The sequence below is a fragment of the Dasypus novemcinctus genome, chromosome 5, assembly GCF_030445035.2.
Source record: "Dasypus novemcinctus isolate mDasNov1 chromosome 5, mDasNov1.1.hap2, whole genome shotgun sequence".
Classification (NCBI taxonomy): domain Eukaryota; kingdom Metazoa; phylum Chordata; class Mammalia; order Cingulata; family Dasypodidae; genus Dasypus; species Dasypus novemcinctus.
The window spans coordinates 118,461,615-118,482,685 of NC_080677.1; the positions used below are offsets into that span (position 1 = coordinate 118,461,615).

The 21,071-nt window shown below is 41.5% G+C and overlaps 1 protein-coding gene across 1 annotated transcript in view; it reads right to left on the minus strand.

The window, feature by feature from the left end:
- Positions 1–21,071, minus strand: part of KIAA1549 (KIAA1549 ortholog) — a 162,594-nt gene that overhangs the window by 55,134 nt on the left and 86,389 nt on the right. The window contains exons 12-14 of the mRNA XM_058296553.1: positions 20,183–20,367; positions 5,668–5,864; positions 3,415–3,530 (exon numbers count right to left, since the gene is read on the minus strand). Coding sequence (XP_058152536.1) covers positions 3,415–3,530; positions 5,668–5,864; positions 20,183–20,367 — 498 coding nt within the window. The remainder of the gene's footprint in view (positions 1–3,414; positions 3,531–5,667; positions 5,865–20,182; positions 20,368–21,071) is intronic.

The window sequence follows — 21,071 nt, forward strand, 5'->3', positions numbered from 1 at the left end:
GAGAAAGAAAAGGGCCCTGGCCACTGTGCTGCCAGCCTTGTCAGGTACGGGAGCCGTAAGCCCGTGACTGGGCTCCTGCCCACACCCCATCCCGTCCCCTCCCCTCCATGGTCATGGACCCCGCTCTATAATTCACCTGAGAAGCAGGGGCTGCAAAGGCATTAGGCCTCTCTCAATGGAGCTGACGGGCTAAGGGGAGGACAGGAAAGGAAGAAGTACCTAAAATCGTCAAGCTTTCTTACTGCTCAGAACTGAGCCCTTTGAAATGGCTGAAAGAGGGTTTTTTTTAAATATACTTGCTTGAAATTTTTAAAAAAGAAAAAAGGAAAAGGGAATTTTTTAAAAGCAAAAGAAAAACTAGGTTCTTTTTATATCTTGCTCTGCATTGCACAAATATTTTTTTAAAACTACCTGGTTAATAATGACCAATAGAAAATTCACTGGACATGTAGAGTTTAATGCTGTGTGAATCCTGCCTTAAGGTAAGTATGGACTTTGGGTTAAAAATCCCTTGTTGTTCAAATATTATAAAACAAACAAACAAAAAAGGCAATGGTAGAAATTACATATAGGATAGTGTCATCAAAGCATAACGACAGAGGAAAGGGCAGCCTGAATTACTGAAATGCCAAAGAAACAGAACATTTTAAAAAGAAATATCATTTCATTATCTATATGTAAATACAGTCAAACTGCAATATTAAAAATGCCAGTGATACACATTAACATCCTGTGAGAAGGGGTCATATTCATCTCTTTGTCATCGTCATATCCCAGCACTTAAGCACTTCACAAAGATTTGCCAATTGGATGACTAAATGACTCCAGTCACGTTAACTAAATTTTAAAAATTTTATCTTGACAATGCCTCTGGTATCTGCCTTAATGAAAAGATAATTAGTCCAATTTGTGATCTCAACCATTTTATAAATGAGTGCTCCAAAATTACTTGAAAAAACTTTAATGTTTTATGTAGTCAAAATAGTCACCCTGCCATCTCCTCAAGACTTTCAATTTGCTTTGCAAACTCTTTAGCACATGCATGAGTAAAAGCCAGTTCAGTTCCTAAGTAAAATTCTACAATTTGGAACTTGTGGAATTCAAATTAATGAGTTTACACTACTTAATCACACACGTGCACACATGCAACCTAAGGAGAGAATATAGTAGGTACCCAGCATTTTGCAATCCTTACCTACTTGGTCTATTCCTGATGATAAAGAGCAGAGAAAGGAAAACTACAATTCTGAGCAGATATAGCAAAAACAGTACAATAATACACTGAATGTAGCCTCCTTCACACAAGGAAGGTAACTCTCTATCCCATCTCTTTTCTCACATCTCCTCAAGATTAACCACTGCTAATAACGTTACTATTTAATAACTATGAACACAGTAACAGCTGAGTAAATAAAATTCTTGATGGTCCACGGAGGATCATAAGGGCACGCGTCATAGTCTAGTCACCTTCAAAAAAGTGTTCAGCTGAGGAGGGCATAAGATACAACCTCGAATTGCCCCAAACTGCAACAATGGCTTTTCCTCAGACTCCACTGAGGTGAACCTTCAAGTGCCCCATGAGCTAGAGCTTGAGAGCTTTGCCCAGGAGATGAAAGAGACCCACTGGCAGTGACCCCTGCTGTGGGAGGGGAGCCACTGTTCCCAAGGCCGCATGGAGGAGGGCCTGAGAAGGGCTCTAAAGCAACTTCCTGCTTCCATTACTTTTTACTTCATTATGAGATAAAAAAGGACTTTTATGTGCTTACAAAATAGTCCAAAAAGGTGATGATAAAAACTCAGATTCTTTTAAAGTATTCAAGTTCTACTCAAGCAACAGAACATTTTATGGCACTATGAACGTTATGATATGTCCCCTTCTCAAAAGTAAACACACTTCTAAAAGTGAATTGATATTTTTAGTAAGAAACCTATCTTTCTAAAACATAAAAACAATGTACAGAATCTGGTGTCTCTTTAAATGATAACAGCAGTCATCTGAGCATCCGTTATCCATAAAAATATCTAGCCCACTTATCTTCTTTTACAGTCAACTTTCAGTTCCCAAACTGGAAGAGTACAAAATGCTTACCACTTGGATTCTGAACACATGTTGAGAGAGATAATTGATTTTTGGTAGCCATGCAGAATAATACTGGCTGTAATACTGTCAGCAAGGAGTTAAATGCAAGAATGAAAAGCAGGATTTTCTCAGATAAGCAATGAACAGAAATTGAGAAAATCTAGAACTGACCTTTTCCCCAAAAAATATTTCTTTCTCAGGATTCAAAATTAGATTTTGAAATGGTACACTTGTTACCATGGAGCTGGATAATCTTTAAGAATTCTGTGAAACTGGATCCCAAGAGAAAACTCTTTCCTTATTTTATGGGGCATTTCCTCAGCATCATAAAAGAAAGAATGTTTAGAACTGGAAGGAATGTCAAAGATCAGCTGGCTTAGTTCCACAGGGCCTCAAGGGTACAGCAACGTGCAAGGCCACCGGTGCATTAGTGATAGCACAGGCCCTCCAGGTTCCATCCAATTTCATTCATTTACCGCATATGGTTTGTTCTGCTCTGCATTTTCATTTAGAGAAATTTGTGACAAAAAGTGTAAGTATTAAAAATTTCCATTAAAAATCATATCCTATGGCCTCCTAATTATTTTTGCATTACTGAAACACAATCCTGAAATATAACCATGCCCCTAACAAATATAACAGCTGTGCTAGCACATTTAATTAACAGAATCTATTAAACTATAATGTAGCTACGTTATCATCATTCTAAAAACTGCTCCCAGATCAGTAAGACCCGTGGGCTTAATTTTATTACAGGGTATGAGTTTCCTGGTAATACCCTTTAGAATGGTGAAGCTCATTTATACCTAGCCTAGGAAGATACAGCATCTGGCTTCAAATGCAAATATGTTAAACCATCTGATCACACTAAGCTATCAGCTGGAAGAAAGCTAGGAAGAGGACCAAACAAAACAGGGTTGGCTCTAAGATAAATGAACAACAACCTTCTGACAGTGCCAGCTGTGAAATACTTGAACTGGCTCCTAAGAAGGCCACTGAATCCTGGAGGCATTTTTTCGAGACTATGATTTGAGTTAGATTCCTCCCTGTTTTGGGGGGGAGAAAACTCGTTACGACTAAATGAGAATGAAACATGGCTATTAACCTCAAAACATAGCTCAGTGGCTCTCTAACATCTAGCACAGCCCCCACCTCAAAGCAGACACCCAGTACAATGTTTGATTGTGGCAATTGATGCTGAGGAATTCACCACACCAAACCCTCCCTTTCATGGATTTTTACAGGATGCTCAGCATCTGAAACAGTGTAAAATCCTAACCTATCAGAATCTTATAATTGCTCATTTAATTTGGAGAAAAAGAAAAGTCACAGACCACTCTGTGGGGCCCTGGGGGGCCTGCCCTCGGTGAGGGCCCCTGATGTCTTGTCTCCTGCCTCCCTCTCGCTGGACTCTTCACTGACTGTAGAGTCAGCATCCGAGGGAGAAACCCTGCAGACACAAAGCAAATCATAAACATAAGAAAAAGAAAAAGATCACATTAATATAGATGTGGAAACCAGGCTTCCAGGCAAAAAGGGGTAGAAACAAAAGATTCTGAACAACTATTTCTCTGCACGGCATCATCAAGGATCTCGTGACTACTGCTCCTCTTCCTACGGCTTGCTTGTTGGCTTAGCAGGCTGCATTTCAACAGGTGGTAGAAAGCTACTAGAGAGCAAGTCCCAGCTCCTAGTCCTGGGCCATTTCTGGATATTTCCAGCATGATCCAGATAGAGAGGATCTGGGGTTCAGACCTAGTTCACAATTTACTGGATCTTCAAAATCCCTAGGAGTCTGGGTTAGTTCTGCAGTCACTCCAAGAGCTTCCACCCAAGTTTCATCTCCAAAATAACTCCATATCTTTGGAATGAGCCTATACTTACAAGACAAAGGCAACAACCACTACCAAGGTTTGATTCCATATATAAAAAGCAAGGAGGGAAGCGGAATTGGCTCAACTGAGTGTCCGCCTACCACATGAGAGGTCAGGGTTCAAACCCAGGGCCTCCTGACCCATGTGGTGAGCTGGCCCACGCACAATGCTGATGCATGCAGAGAGCCGTGCCACGCAGGGGTGTCCCCTGTGTAAGGGAGCCCCACGCGCAAGGAGTGCGCCCTGTAAGGAGAGCCACCTCGCACAAAAAAAGCGCAGCCTGCCCAGGGTTGTGCTGCACACACGGAGAGCTGATGCAGCAAAATGACACAACAAAAAAGAGACATAGATTCCCAGTGCCGCTGACAAGAATGCAAGCAAGCACAGAAGAACATAAAGCGAATGGACACAGAGAGCAGACAATGGGGCTGGGGGGAGGGGGGAGAAATAAATAAAAAATAAAAAAATAAAAATAAATTAAAAAAATAAAAAGCAAGGATATCACGGAACCCAGGTTACACCGGGCTAGTAAAAATTCTCTCAGTTAGCATCCCTTCTCTTCAGGCTCCTGGGCTTAAACTGCAATGTAAAATGCCAAAATATTCTGGTGCCCCTGGGGAATGCTAAAATATACTAACTATGCAGACTACTGAGATTTTGTGGCTAAATGTTTGGGATGAGACTACTGAGGAGAAAAATGCTATGCAAAATTTTACTAACTTATTAAATAATCTTTGATGATTTAATTTATTCTTAGCCTGACAAATAATTAAGCAAGTAACACCACTCTACATAATTCATTTTCTTAGCATCTATTAAATTCTTAAAACTAGGCCATAACCCCTGGGGTAGGTTTTCAGGTAATTCAGAAACTATGACACAGTTTTAAATGTCAGTATGATCACACACTTTCTCCCTCTTAGCAGAAAATAACCAAGACTAACAGTTCAAGAACTCAAAGGAAGGCTGATAATGTGTAACTCTGGTAGGCCAAGTCTGATGGTGCTATGACCCAAAGTCAACTTAATAAAACCTATTTCTGAATTTTGCCTCCTTAACAGAGCTGTAGCTCTTCTCTCAGGATCAGAGGGTGATAGGGACTTCTGGAGGCTATTAACCAACAACTCCTCATGAACTTTACTTTGATAGGAGAAATGGAACGGATTTTGGGAATGTGGCGCTGGGAAAGGAGGAGGCAGTGAAGAGTCCTACGCAAACATGCTAACAAAGGTGACAACACGAGTAGCTGGAGAAAAACAAAGCAAAACCAGGAGGACATGACGAAGGTCACCATCAGTTAAGAGATAGCCACCTGCTATCATAATGGGCAAGGGTAGAGAAGGTAATGTTGGCTGAGTCTGGATCAGGTGCCATGTACATTTTTTACACAATACTTCTGATATTACTTCCAGAGGGTCTAACTTATTCACCTCAAAATATATACTCCAGAGCTGGTCAGTTCCTAGTCAAGTCCTGAGGGGACTGCCAAATCATCTCAGATAGCAATTTATGACCTTAAATCACTTTTGGGGAAGAAATCATGCAATCATCTTTGGTAGTCCATTGGAGTGGACCACAGACACTCTAGGGCTCATGTTAACTTTGAGCAACTTATCGTCAATCTCAGAATTGATAAACTGAATACAGAAATTGATAAACTGAATACAGAAACATGCTCTGCAACACAGAGAATACAAAATGCCCAATAATAACCTTCCTCTGTGACGGATGTTCTTGGAAGGGATCTTTGACTTGGGGCTTGGCACGTCTCCATTTTCAGAGGGGGTGGTGTGATCCTTCACAGGTCCTGGCAGCGGTGCTGGCTCATGAATAATCAGTATGTCGTCTTTATTGTGCTGACCCAGATGCTGCTTAGCAAAATCGAAGCCCTTCACACTAGGGATCTGTAACTAAAACACACACACACACAAACAAGATAGTTAACTCTGTAATCCAAGGACTGTAAAAGACACAGGGAGCACTGACAAGGGGGCATTAACTTCTGACCTAAAATCATGCCAGCATTTGAACCAAAGCAATTCAGCAAGCATCTGTGTGCAAGGTACTGTTGATACCTAGGATTTGAGAAAAAGGCAGACACTTGTGAAAGATGAAACAAGGATTAAATAGTTAAGTCATAACACAAGAGATGTCACAAAAGAATACCAACCAATTGCCACCGTAGCATAACCACGAGAGTGTCACGGCAGGATATGCTTCACAGGGAAAATTATGGCTTGAACCAGACCTTGGAGAACAAGGCGGGACTTGGAAGTAAATAGAGGAGGCCACAGAGAGGATGTTTCAGAACATGTCAAGGACCAAAGGACACTTGAGGTCTGAGAGGAGATCACAGTGGTTGCACTAGAAAGGTCCAAATGCAGAGGAGTCAGAGAGAAGGCCAGCCTGTATGTAGATGACTCGAAATGCCAGCTTCTAGAACTTGCTCTGTGGGTAATCAGAAGACCACTAAACATGCCTGAACAGCCAAGGGCATCATCTAAGCAGAAAGGACACATAGGGATCAGTAAGAGGGCCCAGCAATACATGAGTATGCAACAAGGAAACCTTGAGGGTTTGAGCCCAAAGACTTAGCAATGAAAATGGGAAGGAATGAACACCTTCTAGAAATCAGGAGTAGAGACTTGGAAGCCAAATAATTTTTTTTTTTAAAGGCAAAGGAGAGAGAAAAGACAGTAATGACTTGAAAGTTTTAGGCCAGATATCCTGAAACAGTGGAAGTGACATTAAGGAAAAGAGGTGAGACATGAAAGAAAGATAACTTGAGATAAAAACAAGTTTCACTTTAAACATTCTTCATTTGCGATGACAGAGAAAGCCCCCAAATGAAAGTATTCAGGTGTACTTGAAGATGAAGAACAACAGTTTGGGAGTAATTTTCAGGCTGGAGCTGTGACTTAGAGTTATCTATATAGAAGGTGATGTATAGGGGACATGAGATTTTTTAAGATGAAAACAGTTTATGAATAAAACTTTGAGGACCAGCTAAAAGTCCTGAAAGTACAGAGTACTGAAAGCATTTATTGTCAAAGGAGAGAAACAGAACAGTAGAGGAAGCAATACATTTGAAAAACAAGATTTTTTTTTCAAGATTAGGGAAGATATGACTATGTTGAAATGCAGAGGAGGAACCAAGAGAAAATTTAAAGGTGCATAAGACCAAGGTCCAAGAAAAGATGTGGAACATGAGGCAGAGCACAGGTGGAACAAGGAGTTTGTTTTGCTTTGCTTGGTTTTGTTTTTGAGATACTGGGGCCGGGGAGTGAACCTAGGATCTTGTAGGTGGGAAGCCAGCACTCAACCACTGAACCACATTGACTCCCGTGAGTTGGTTTTTTTCATATATTTGCTTGTTGTTATTTTTCAGGAGGCACTGGGAACAGACCTGGGACCTACCATGTGGGAAGCAGGCACTCAACCTCTTGAGCCACATCCACTCCCCAGAACGATTAGCTCTGGAAAAAGAGATGCCACTTTCTCTGTGATAAGAGAAATGAATGAGCAAATCTGTGTCTAGTTGCTTGGAAGCAGAAGGAAGAACAAATGAAGAGGTTTTTGTGTATTGCCTCCAATTCTTTCCGTAGAGAGCAAGGACATCTCCCGAGACTCAGAGGAAGAGGTAGGGATCTAGGGAATGCTGGGTGGGAAGGTCAGTGAGGAGAATGCAAGCCATGGCTATTCAGCAGCACTAGAATCCACCTGAGGGAAGAGAAGAGGTATCTGAAGCAAGCTCTGTTGACCAAACTCTTGACTCTCTACCAGCACAGCAAAAGATGGTGGTTAGGACCAAGAACTGAGCCAGATGGACAAAAGTCGGTACAATGAGGGTATCTGAAGTGGCAGAACCTGGTGATCTTGAAAGGATCAAATTACTGGAGTGAGTGAAAGTGGAAGAATAAGCCATGGAGAGATGGAAGTAAGACAGGAGCACAATAGGATCTCCCTGAAAGGATAGTGCCCAGGGGGAAGGAGCTCCTACAGTGCTGGTGTAAAGAGGTTGAAGAACTTGGGAGTCTTTGTGTTAGTTTAGGGATTGGCAAACTTTTTCCATAGAGGTCCAGATAGTAAATATTATAGACTTTGTGGGCCACTATTCTATTCAAGGTCTCTGCTGCAACTATTCAAGTCTGCCGTTGTAGCACATACGCATACACAGGCAATACATAAATGAGTGAGCATAGCTATCTTGCAAGCAAATGTTATGGACACTGACATTCAGGTGTCACAAAATATTCTTTTCATTTCTTCCAACCACTTTAAACTGTAAAATCTATTCTTAGCTCTGCTACAGTATAAACACAAGTGGCAGGCTGGATTTGGCCTGTGGGCTGCAGTTTGACCCCTGCTCCTTGGTTTTGATGAAAAAAAGGTGGGGTAGGGTTGAACATTGTCAAGATGAAAGTAGAAGCAGCACTGCAGGAAATCCTCTTGCTACCCATGACTTTGATGTAGGCCCCATGAGTTGGCCTGGGCCATGTTAAAGAGTCTCTCTCCAATCACCTGGCCTCCTCCAATCACTCCTCCTTGCGGTTTTCAGGGTGAGAGTCCATAAATACAAATGGATGACTTCTCTCCCTTGCTAATTCTTCACTGGTTTCACATAGCCTTGATGATATCACCAGCTTCCGTGGCGTAGCATGAGGCCCTGCAAAATCCGGCTGTGACCCCTCCTCGGGCCCCATGTCCCACAACCCCAGAAAGCTTCCTCTCTGCTACCCACCACAATACTAGATGGAGCACCCCCAAGGCAGTGGTTCGTGGGCATCATTGGAAATGCTGTTCTTTCTGTCTGGAATACCCACTCCCATTTCCTCCTTCATCTTGCCAACTACTTACTACTGCACCCTCAAAACTAAGCTCAACTGCCACCTCCTCTGGGAGGCCTTCCTTGACAGCCCTCACCCACACCTTTTTTTGGGCTCCTGGAACATTCCACACTTACTATACTGTGCTGGGTTGTTGCTTTATCTGTCTCTTTCCTCAAAGACAGCAAGCGACTTCAGGGTGGAGAGCACATCTCAGTGTAGTCTTTATTCCCTGTGCAGGGCACAGGGCTTGCACACAGGTGACCCTCAATAAACACTTGAATGAATGATGATACTGCAGAGGTCCCTGAGGAAGGCAGGACCCTGCAGGAGAGCAGATGCTGGCCACAGTAACAGCAAGGCAAGATAGGAGGATGGCTGGAGAAGGGCTGTGGGGGGCTGGACCGGGTTAGGGAGAGAATTCTGGGAGAGGCAGAGTGTCAGGCTCTCTGGGAGCCCCAAGAGGGAAGAAGAGCTTCAGAAGGAGCAAGCAGCCGGGCAGGGTCAGAGGAGCACATCAGCGTCTGGAGGAAACGCAGCACCGGTGGCCCGCTGGCCAGTGAGGAATGTGAGAAGGGCTACACGCATGCTGACAGACACAGGGATCACACCAGCACCAAACCTACCACTGAGACCCTGCAAGCCTGCAACAGCAGGGTCCTCGACTCGGCTTCTAGGCTTGCGGTAAGACAAGAAATGTGCTTTAAGGTACATAGAAACCAACATGGGAGCCATTTGAAGTGATATACTAAAAGTTTCCTTAATTTGAGCTTCCAGAGTATATGGAAATAAATGCACATAATTAGGTGCCCCAAAGGGTCTCCCCAGCAGGAACCCCACATGCAAACCAAAGCCTTGCTAGTCAGGCTGCCAAATGCCTCACCTGCAGTCCTACTAGTCAAAAGATGAAGGTCAAACAGATCTAAGAAGAGGTTTTAGACAATGTACTACAAGTAGAAGCAAAAGCTTCCATCACATTTGTGTTAACTTTATGCACAAATGAGGGAGAACACCAGTGGTTTTGATTTGTGATCTTTAAGGTCTTCTTAGCACTAAAAATCTAGGACAAATGGGTAGAAGGAAGGAAGTCTGCAAAAATGATTTAAGCCAGCAGAGGGGGATAAAACTTACTGTAAATATAGTTTGCAAAGATGTTGCTTGGAAACGACAGGCAAAGGCTGCTGTGCCTATATTTCGTAAATGAATGAGATCATGTTGCAAGAGCAGGCAACCACAACACATGGGCAGATTCGGAACGCACGAGCCCACTCAGCCGAGAAACGCCGTTTCTTGGCGCTGAACAAGGCTGAACCCAAACCTGCCTCTGTGGCCCACACCCTTGGCCTCAGCAGCCACCTAGGATCCGCTTATTTCCTCATCTGTGGGCCTGTGAATTAGAACAGCAACCTTCAACTGGCCTACCCAAACTCCCGGGGGCCTACCAACACTTTCTTAGGGGTTTGCAGCCCTTTCCTGACCGCCAACCTCTTTATAAGCTTTACCTAAAAGCGATTTCCCTCAGCACATGCCCATGGTCGTCAGTCCCCTCTCATAATAGTCCTTCTGCCACCTAAAGATGCCCAGCTCCCACAGATGCAGAATCTTCCTAGGACGCACTGACCTGAGGTTAGAAACTCTGGCATGTCAAATCAAGGGACAATTCAAAAAGGCTGGTGTTAATAGACTCCCTTACTCAAGGCAAAATAAACAGGCAGTAAGGCTTCCTTGCTTTCATCTTACAGATGAATCATCTTACAGGTGATTCTTTAAGGAAGAACGTGGCTAAGAAATAGGCTAATTCAGACCATACTGGGATGATGTGAATTCAGATATTCTGTAGGGGGGCAGCAGGAGCAATGACATTTTTATTTAACAACCTCACCCTCACCATCTCCCAACCACCAAAAAGTGCATCATTCCCTGGATGAATCCACGGAGAACAAAGCAAAGAGCCATCAGTGAGAAATCCTGAGGGCAGCAGGCCCCTTTTATCTTTTGTCATCCAGGTGACAAAGCCATGATAAGGTTCTGTGTTTTTGAATATGCAAGATCTGTAAAACGTATGCTGGGAAACACCAACCATGCTCTGAAGCACACGTTCTCTGCATTTTCCCTTTCTTGGGAATGAGAGCGGGCTTGGTCAGTACACTTGTTCACCCGGCCCCGCATGGATTTTAATATGTCTGGATCTTAATGCCATATTTATATTTCAAGGGTGAGGGAGTGAAGATAGCCAGGTTTACTTCCAAAAGGCCAACATTACAATTTCAAATAAGAGGAACAGATATTGGAGCTAAATTAGTGTTTTATACTATCTGGAACATTTATTCAGACTTGTAGGATATTTTTCATCAACTTCTTCCAAAGATTACCAGATACTACGTCTATGTTCAGTTTATTTGAATGCAAGTCTCTTGCTCACTGGCCCCCATGTGCTTTTCATATTTAAATGAGGTTTGGATTCTTCTGTAAATAACAATCATCATTTGCCTTTAATAAACTGTACATTTACAAGTTCAATATTTTCCCCCATTTTGTTGTACGTTTCAACAACGTTTAAACTGTGTTCTTAAAAGCAAAGCATCTATTTATATAAAAATAGAGGAAAAAATAGGCAACTGGAAAGTAACACCTGGACTTTAAAAAACCCTTCAGAGTAGGATGAATTTCTCTCAGAAATTGATATGCTGTCCTAATTTATCAAATAAACAATTACAAATATTATTTTCATCGTGAAATGAAATTACTAAATGCCAACTATTAAGGAATTTTACTGAGCTAGTTTCTGTGTTCAAGTTCTTTACATGAATCCATCATAGTCTTACTACATAATAAGGCAGGTACCATAATTACCCATTTTATAGGTGAAGAAAATAGGGCTTGAGAGGTTAACTTGCCCAAGGCCACGCAATTAGCCAGCAGGTTTATCAGGTAAGCTCCAGCTCTGCTGACTCTAAAGCTTGGGCTACTGACCCCAGTCAGCTATTATCCCCTGCACTGCCATCTCATTAATCAGTGTCACACCTCTCGCACTTGGTCAACTCTTTCATGTTCTGCCCTGACACTGGTGTAATCTTTGACCAGACAACTCTCTACTTCATAGAATTTATCTTGGTCAGACTTTGAGATCACCTGCCCTACTCTAGCAGAGGATGAGAGTTTTACCTTCTGGAGAGGATATGGAATAAGAGATTCCAGGTACAGCTGCGGGCAGAGATTTAAATGAAAGTCTGCATAAATTACAAGGGAGACATTCCACGCACACATCCTCTCCCCCACTCAGCAGGCAGGTTTATCATACCCTGCTAGACAGGCTTATTATACTCTCCAGGCGATTGGAAGATTTTCTCTAAGGACACTAACCAGACCAAGAGAAAAAAACTTTGATACTGACATTGGAGGAGGGGATGAATAAAAACAGCCAGATCCCACCATATTACCCTACAATGAAGCCCACCAGGAAAAATGCCCTAGGCACGCACAGAGCTACCACTCATCTTTTGAGTACTTCACATCTTTTTAAAAATTTTGTGTTAACACATGATTTAGAACTTGCGACTTCAACCATTTTTAAAGGTACAATTCAGTGGTATTAATTACTTTTACAATACTATATTGCCATCACCACCTTCCACTATTAAAACTTTTTCATTACCCAAAACAGAAACTCTTTACCCATTAAGCAATAACTCCCTTGAGTCTCTCACTTTTAAAAAATGATCAGGTAGGGAAGCAGATGTGGCTCAACTGATAGAGCATCCACCTACTATATAGGAGGTCCAGGGTTCAAACCCAGGGCCTCCTGGCCTGTGCGGTGAGCTGGCCCATGCACAATGTTGCCATGCACAAGGAGTGCCATGCCACGCGGGGGTGTCCCCCGCATAGGGAAGCCCCACGTGCAAGGAGTGTGCCTCACGAGGAGAGCCGCCCCACACAAAAAAAACACAGCCCACCCAGGAGAGCACTGCACACATAAAGAGCTGACACAGCAAGATGATGCAACAAAAAGAGACACAGATTCCTGGTGCCACTGAGAATGCAAGAGGACACAGAAGAACACATAGCGAATGGATGTAAGAGAGCAGACAATGAGGGGTGGGGGAGAAGGGGAGAGAAATAAATAAAATAAATCTTAAAAAAAAAATGATCAGGTAGTCAAGGATCATCAGATATTTGAGATAGTCTCAGAAAGTTAAGAGAAGGTATTGCATCATGAAACTATAATAGATCATAAACAAATTCAGAGAAGAAGGGCTCTTGAATATTAAATATGTGACCAAATAAATAAGAATTCAATAAAAAAGGTAGAAGATAAAATTGAGACAATCTTCCATAAAGTTGAATTAAAAGGCAGAGGGATAAATAGGAGACAAAATACTGTACAAGAAAACCTGACCAAATATATAAAGAATTCAACAGAAAAAGTAGAAGATAAAATTGAGGCAATCTTCCAGAAAGTTGAATAAAAAGGCAGGGAGATAAAACACTGTACAAGAAAATGTGAGGATTTGTCTGGGTAAACAAATACTCAAACAATAAAGTGAGCAACATTATCTAAGAAATAATATCAGAAAACTTCCCAGAAATGAAGGACATGAATTTCCAGATCAGAAGAACCCACCCAAATGCCAAGCACAATGATTAAAAAAGGACCCAAAACAAGACATGGCATCATGAAATTTCAGGACCAGAGATTTTATCATTCTTAGCTAGAAGAATCAAGACATGTATCAAAAAATCAACAGTCCAAATACAGAGATGTATGGATTGTTAAAACTCAACGAACTCACATCACACATAAGATTTGTGCATAACATACACAGTATGCAAATTTCACATCAAAAGATAAAAACCGCAAACATATAGTGAAGTCTTAAGTATGATATGCAGAGTGAAATGTTCAGACAGAAAGGTTCTAAAGTCTGTAATTTCCTTTGAATTCCATCAAAGATGGATTGAGGATAAACGGATAAATGTGTGACAAAAAAGCATAAAATTTTAAATGATGCAATTTGGTGGTGGGTATATAGGTGTTCATGGTAAAAATTATTTCAACATTGCTGTATGTTTGAAATTTTCACTAGAATTTTTTTTAAACGGCAATGAGCAGGCACATTGGAAGCTGGAAGATAATAGAACCATGGCTTCAAATGCCTGAGGGAATGATTTCCAACCTGGAATTCTATACCCAGCCAGAATATCAATCAAGCCTGAATGTAAAATAAAGTTATTTTCAGTCCTTACAGATTCCAAACATCTCTCTACGTATCACCTCCTCATCCATGTTGGAGATCTTCCTGTATTTCAGGACCTGTTCACGGAGTGAAGAACAGCTTCTAAAACAGCATGCCGTAGTCTTACACTTACCTTCTAAACCATCTAACATTATTTCCTTACTATACACCCTTAAGCACTAGGGTCCACACTTACACCAATAACCAGTCCTTTTGCCATACTAAGTAACTCATCTTCTGATATGTATATTCAGCAGCCAAATCACAGACAATTTAGTTTTGCTGTTACTCTAGTTTCCCCCCCCCATTCCAGGAATAGTTTGCTAAAGATAATAGATTCATTTTGAAAGTATCTAATTTTAGGACAACTGCCTCCTCTAGGCAAAGGTCTCCAAAGTAAATGGGATAACAATACAAATTGTACTGCCTCTATGGTGCAGTCTGTGTAACCAAGTCTAGACATCAAATGCCTTCCCTAACAAACTCTCAGGGATCATGTAAGAAACATAAACATGAAGACTTTAAAACAGATATGTGAGAATGCGTCATAATAAAAAAGTGCCATATAAATGAGACTGACAGCACTGTTATTGCTGTTGGTTGACAAAATATCAGTTAATATAAATTATCAGCTAAGAGTTCTCAGGAATCAGATATAAATATATATATGGTGCTATACAAGCCACCAACAGGATGTGACACATGGTAGACCCTCAATAACTATTTGATTATTGAATAAATCTCTAAAAGGGCAGGCAAAGCGCCAAACTTACTAGATTTTGTAGGGAACCAAGAAGTGAGTATATGTCATAAATGATATATACATCCTTTATAGCAGGGGTTCTTAACAAGGGTTCCATGAGCTTGACTTCAAATTCAAAAAAACATTATTCTTGTGGGGATGTGGTGGTATGAGTGTAATATATTTATTAAATGAAACACAGTATTATGTGGACTTATTAAGGATGAAAACTGAAGTTTTCATCTGACTGGCAGAGGGGTTCCTGGAACAAAAACCGGTTAAGAATCCCTGCTTTATAGTCTTGAAGTTCTGCTGACTTACCTTTTTACCCAAACTAACATCTTTCTATCAATTAGATCCTTGCACTTCTCACAGGCTCGAGAGTCACCACCTTTTATAACAATAGAAATTCGGCAACTTATCTATGCATATGCACAAAATAAAAGCCATCTATACACAAAAGGAAAAAAATAGAGGAAACACTGCCCCCTACTTTTTGGCCCACTTTTTCTAATTTCTTAAGAAAAAAGTGCCTCTAGAGTTAAGTCTGGCTGGTATTGTATCTCCAGCTTCCACATGCAGAGTAAGCTTCAATCAATATTTTATGAACGAAGAGTCAAAATTAACTAGGGCCATCAGTATTCATATTAGGGACTCAGTTATTCCTGAAGAAGATGGCTCTTTTGTTCTTTCTTTCTTAAAGATGTCACAGAGGGAACAGACCACATTGTCTGTGCCCCACTGGAAATAAGGTGCTGACAAGTTGGAGAGGCCTGGTAGAGCAGGTCAGCCAAGTAACAAGAGAGAGGCCTGATGGATTTTAAAACATGTGGGCCATAAATATAATACAACCCAGATGGAACAGGTCAGAGTAAAGTCCCCAATACTGGGATTGCCTGACCCCCCTGGGAAGCAGCAGTACGGATGACAATAGAAACCACAGAGCAAATCCCAAAGGTATCTGAATAAACTTTTGCAATCATGAAGAGATTGCCATTATAGGCATTTATTATGTGACTGATGTGATTGATTTGTGAAAAATCAGCACTATCATCATGCTGTTTCCATTTAGAACGTGAAAAGGCAAAGTTATTGCCATCTGTTTGTCTTTGGTGAGGCCCAGCAGAGGACTCTGGTAGTGCTGTGGCTTGGGGGAGAGGAAGAGCATTCACTCCAAGATTCTCCCACCCACAGGACAAAGCAAGTCATGGTCAGCTGACTATGGGTGAACTGGAAAGTACAACTGAACTACCTACACTATTGTTACAGTGGATCCTTGCAGAGAACAGAGAAGCAGCAGCAGGAGCCAAGTTTGGCTGAGATGGAAAAGCCCATCCAGCTTCCCTTCAATCTTTTGTCCACACTGTCTCCCAGAGGGATCGTTCCAACCATAAATGCATACGCACTGTCCACCTCCCACTCCCTCCCCCCTTCCCCCGCTGAAAACCCTTCAACAGTTCTCCACTGCCTACAGTGTAAGTTCAGAGCCCTTCCATGTCATTCAAACCCTTTACCGTCTGGCTCTCGCCTCCCTCTGCTGCCTGGGTTTTGGCTGTGCCCCTGTGCCCTTACATACAACCTTTGTTTTCTGCCATTCCCTCTGTCTGGGTTCATGTCATCTGGCTTCATTTCCTCAACCTTTAAGTCTCAAGCCCAAGAATTACCTCCTCTCTGAAAATAATTTCCTTACCCCTACCACCTAGAACAAGTTGACTGCCCCTCTTCCATGCTCCCATAGCATCCTAGACATAATTACATTCCTGTATTTTAACTTTTGGGCTGCTTGTCTTTTCCCTTACTAAAGCCCGTGAAGGCTGGGAACATAAGTTATTTCTGCTTGCACCCTACCCTGGACCTGCCTGGCTCAGGGCAAATGCTCAGTGTTTGGTGAATGAATGTCCAGTGCCATATTGCCAGCCCCATGAGCAACACAGGGTGCCAGACAGTCAGGAGTTGGGGTCCCACAGCCATAACAGGGTGTCTCTTTCAGAAGGACCAAGTGTCCATAGGGCCTGCAGCATCTAACCAATGCCATCTGCATCTCTGAACAGAGCCTTCACAGGACGGGGGATGCCCAGCCAAGCTGGAGTTTGTTTTTTCAGTACAGTAACAAGTGACAACTCTGGGCTCTAGATTAAAGAGAGAATGAGAAAGATACAGGTGTTTTTACCCTTTACTATTGAAAAAAGAAAAGACCCTGCCTCAAAACATGACAGAATGACCACTCCCTAGCATCATATTTCAAAACTAATTTATTCCCAGACAATCTAAAGAGGTTTCCTCCTTCTTACAAGGGGAAGGGAGTATGGATGTTCAGTCAGCAAATTTATTGTTTCCAGATGTTTGCAGCTCTGGGATTTGCTAAAGGATTTCAGAGAATAGTGGTGAGGCAGCATCAGGGGTGGGGCAAGCAGAATGAAAAGAAAGGAAACAGAAAGCCAAGCCATCAGGAAAAAGAACTCCTGCAGTAATAGTAGAGGATAGCATTTTTTTCAAATTACCTCCAGGAATAGGCCCGAGGGACTTCACTATTGCCATTTAACCTTAGGAGAAACGCTTATGATGTAGAGATTTGCTTTTAAATTAAGTGAAGATAATCATTTTCCTATCATTAATATAAATACATGGCAAGATCAATATTATAGGTTACTATGCCAGCAAACAAGACGAATTTCCTGAAATGTCAGTGAGGCGCTGCCTTCCTGATAGTGTCAGAAGACAGTTATTGTCTGGGGGAAATCCTCCATGCAAAAGGCCTTTCCTGTAAATACACTGAAAAAATTTATGCACAAATTCTTGTAGCACTAGAAGAAAAAGAGCAACTCTAAGGGCTGGAAGTTCTATTTAAAATCCTGCACATTTGAGTTATAGGAACATCTGGGACACAAAAATATTTCGGAAGTAAAAGTGGAAGGAGGAAGCTTGGGGAATATCCTGTTTCAAACCCACGAAATGCTGTCCTCTCATAGATGATTGAAGGAACAGATAATGGATGGACTTCCACAAGGAATATTTATGTTAAAAAATATGGAACTTAAAGATGAAAATACATAACCTTTTATACTGGTTAAATCTCTCTGTAACAATACTCTTTCACCAGAACAAAAAAGTTCCACGTATATTATTGATCTTATTACAATGAAATTCATACTATGAATCATTTAGTATATCAAGTACTTTTTTCCTATGCCATTCGTTAGTATAATAACAACAAACAACCTTAGCAAACTATGTAAATAATAAATGAAGATAAATCATATTTATGTATAAAAAGTAGGGTTTCTCGGTTCGCAGAAGAACACACAGCGAACGGACACAGAGAGCAGACAACTGGAGGGGGGGAGGGGAGAGAAATAAATAAAAAATAAATCCTTTTTAAAAAAAAAGTAGGGCTTCTGACATACATGATAAACATAAACTTGCAATTTAATCAAAATTTTTTTGTCAATTCATAAGAAAAAATAATACCCTTGCTTTTAAAATAAATTTTAAAATACTTATTTTTTTTCATTCAGCAGGTCTAGTTTTGTAATTTGCAGAATTTTTAATACTACGACAATCAGAGAGAAGTTAATAAAATCAAAAGGTGAATAGGGCAATCCTTTGTTGTTTCTTGCCTCTCGCTTGCTTTGTCTTATCAAACTTTTAGAGTAGAAAGAGACCTCTAAATTTCTAAGATTCATAAATGGTACATGTTACTAAACATAGTAAATGGACTACCACTTTCCAATCCCTGGGTAAACGCAACGATTGCCATGCATGCTGTGCTACATATTTGTAGGAAGCACGCTCTTCCCTAGCACCTTTGGATGTGTCACTCATGCCAGGTAAGCTAGAGGCTGACCAAGAGTCAACTTCTTTGCTCTGATAGCTATGTGACAATTACATATTACAGAAACTGTTGAAACAAAAGTATGAAAATAGAATTGTTGTTTCTATAAAAACTAAGTTGAATGCTTTGGAAAGACTCATGAAAAATGAGCTGCTGGGAACAGATGTGGCTCAAGTGGTTAAGTGCCTGCTTCCCACATGGGAGATCCTGGGTTCGGTTCCCATTGCCTCCTAAAAACAAACAAACAAACAAAAAAAACAAGCAGGGAAGCAGATGTGGCTCAACTGACAGAGCTTCTGCCTACCATATAGGAGGTCCAGGGTTCAAACCCAGGGCTTCCTGGCCTGTGTGGTGAGCTGGCCCACACGCAGCACTACTATGTGCAGTGCTGCCATGCACAAGGAGGGCCGCCCTACGTGAAAAAAGCGCAGCCTGCCCAGAAGTGGTGTCGCACACATGGAGAGCTGATACAGCAAGATGACGCACAACAAAAAAAGACAGAGAGTGCCGCTGCCACCAAGAATGCAAGCGGACACAGAAGAACACACAAGGAATGGACACAAGAAAGCAAACAATGGGGGCAGGGGGAGGGAAGGGGAGAGAAATAAATAAAATAAATCTTTAAAAACAAACAAGCAAACAAACTATAAAACCAACTCACTGGAGCCAATGTGGCTCAGTGGTTGAGCACTGACTTCCCACACAAGGACCTGGGTTCAATCCCCAGCCGCTGTTCTCAAAAGAAAAAAAAAAGCTGCTGAAAAAACTGTCAAATTAGGTATATGCAAATTAACTCTAAAAAAAATCACAGGAGGAAAGACTGAAAAAATACAGAGAATTTTGTACTCAGGTTGCTTTGCTCTTCTCTAAAGAACCCAAAGTGGAAATTGTAGCTGGTGCATTATGGATGTTGTTTATTACAAGAAAGACCACAAAGAATTTTTCTCAGTAGACCAACACTAAAATAATAAATAAAATAAAATAAAATTTAAAAAGCCTTGAAGGGCATAGGAAGATTAGCAAATGAATACCCACTCATATATTTATATAAGTTGAAATAAAATATTTAAGACATGTATGACCATTTTTTAAATGATTTCCCACTCAATAAGACTTTTTGGTTTAAGTAGTCTTGATTAAAGCAGAGACCTGGGCTTCCAATTCAGTGGACAGAAAATAAAGGAACCATCTATTACTAGTGGGACTGTATATGAAAGAAATAAGATACACAGATGGGAGAAAATCTCCCTTAGCTTCCTGTTCTCTGAAAATATCTGAGTAAAATAGATCAGAATTCACGCAGAGAACAGAAGTGATCTCCCAATTGACCCTCCCAAAGAAAAATCGCAGCTGAACCCAGAGCTCATATCATTGCTAACCCTTTACACAGCTTCATGGTCTTTGATTATATTTAATGGTGCAGAAGAACTGGGGTTTTAGTAAGCAGACATGAAGGCAAAGGGACACCACCATTTAAGCCAAAAGATTTCCTTAATAGTCCCCTACCCATCTCTCAGCATCAAGAGCCTCAACTCATCCTATCGCTGCCCTGCGAGAGGGCTTGCGTGAACACTGGGGGCTCTTTGCCTCTTACTTTCTGACGCTGCTGAATGTTGGCCACGGTGTCAGGCTGAAAGTCCAATTTGTCCGTGCGGCAGAGTTTCCAGTAGAGGATGACTACGATCACCGTCACCACCAGCACTGGAATGACCACACCCACAATGACCCAGAGGTTGTTGCTCTGGGACTCTGCAGATGGCCTCTTCACTCTGTCCACAGCTGCAGACAAGGAAAGGGGAGGACAAAGAAGGAAAGTCTTTCAATAATCCTTTTTATCTAATTTTTATTTTTTTTATTTTTATTTTACATTATACAATGTTACATCAACCAATAATTCCTTTTTAACCCATTTACCAGACTGCCCTTCTGTGGAATCAAACTGCCTTCTTCTATGAGAAACTTGGAGAGTGCCTGTAATTACAGAGGTTATAAATCCTGATAACTGGAAATGTGACCAAGCAAACCAACAAAATACAGAATGTTACATCTACAAATACATGCAGGATCATAAGAACATATACGAGGTATTTAAAGGCCCATGACTAATTTAATGGCAAAGCTAGGCTAAATTCTAGGTTCTCCTGACTTCCAGTTATTCTACTAGCTCACCTTTAAACTCTCACCACAGGAACATTTCCATACCAAAAATAGTTCTGTGCAATTCTGTACAAAATGGTTCTCTTGGGAAGCAGATGTGGCTCAAGCAATTGAGCTTCTGCCTACCATATGGGAGGTCCCGGACTCAGTCCCGGTGCCTTTTGGAGAAGACAAGCAAGACAGCAAGCTGGCGCAATGGGCAGGTGAAGCGAACTGGTGCAACAAGATGACACAACAAAGGAGATACAAAGAGGAAAGACAATGAGAGACACAACAAAAGCAGGGAGCTGAGGTGGCTCAAGCAGTTGAGCATCTCTCTCCCACAT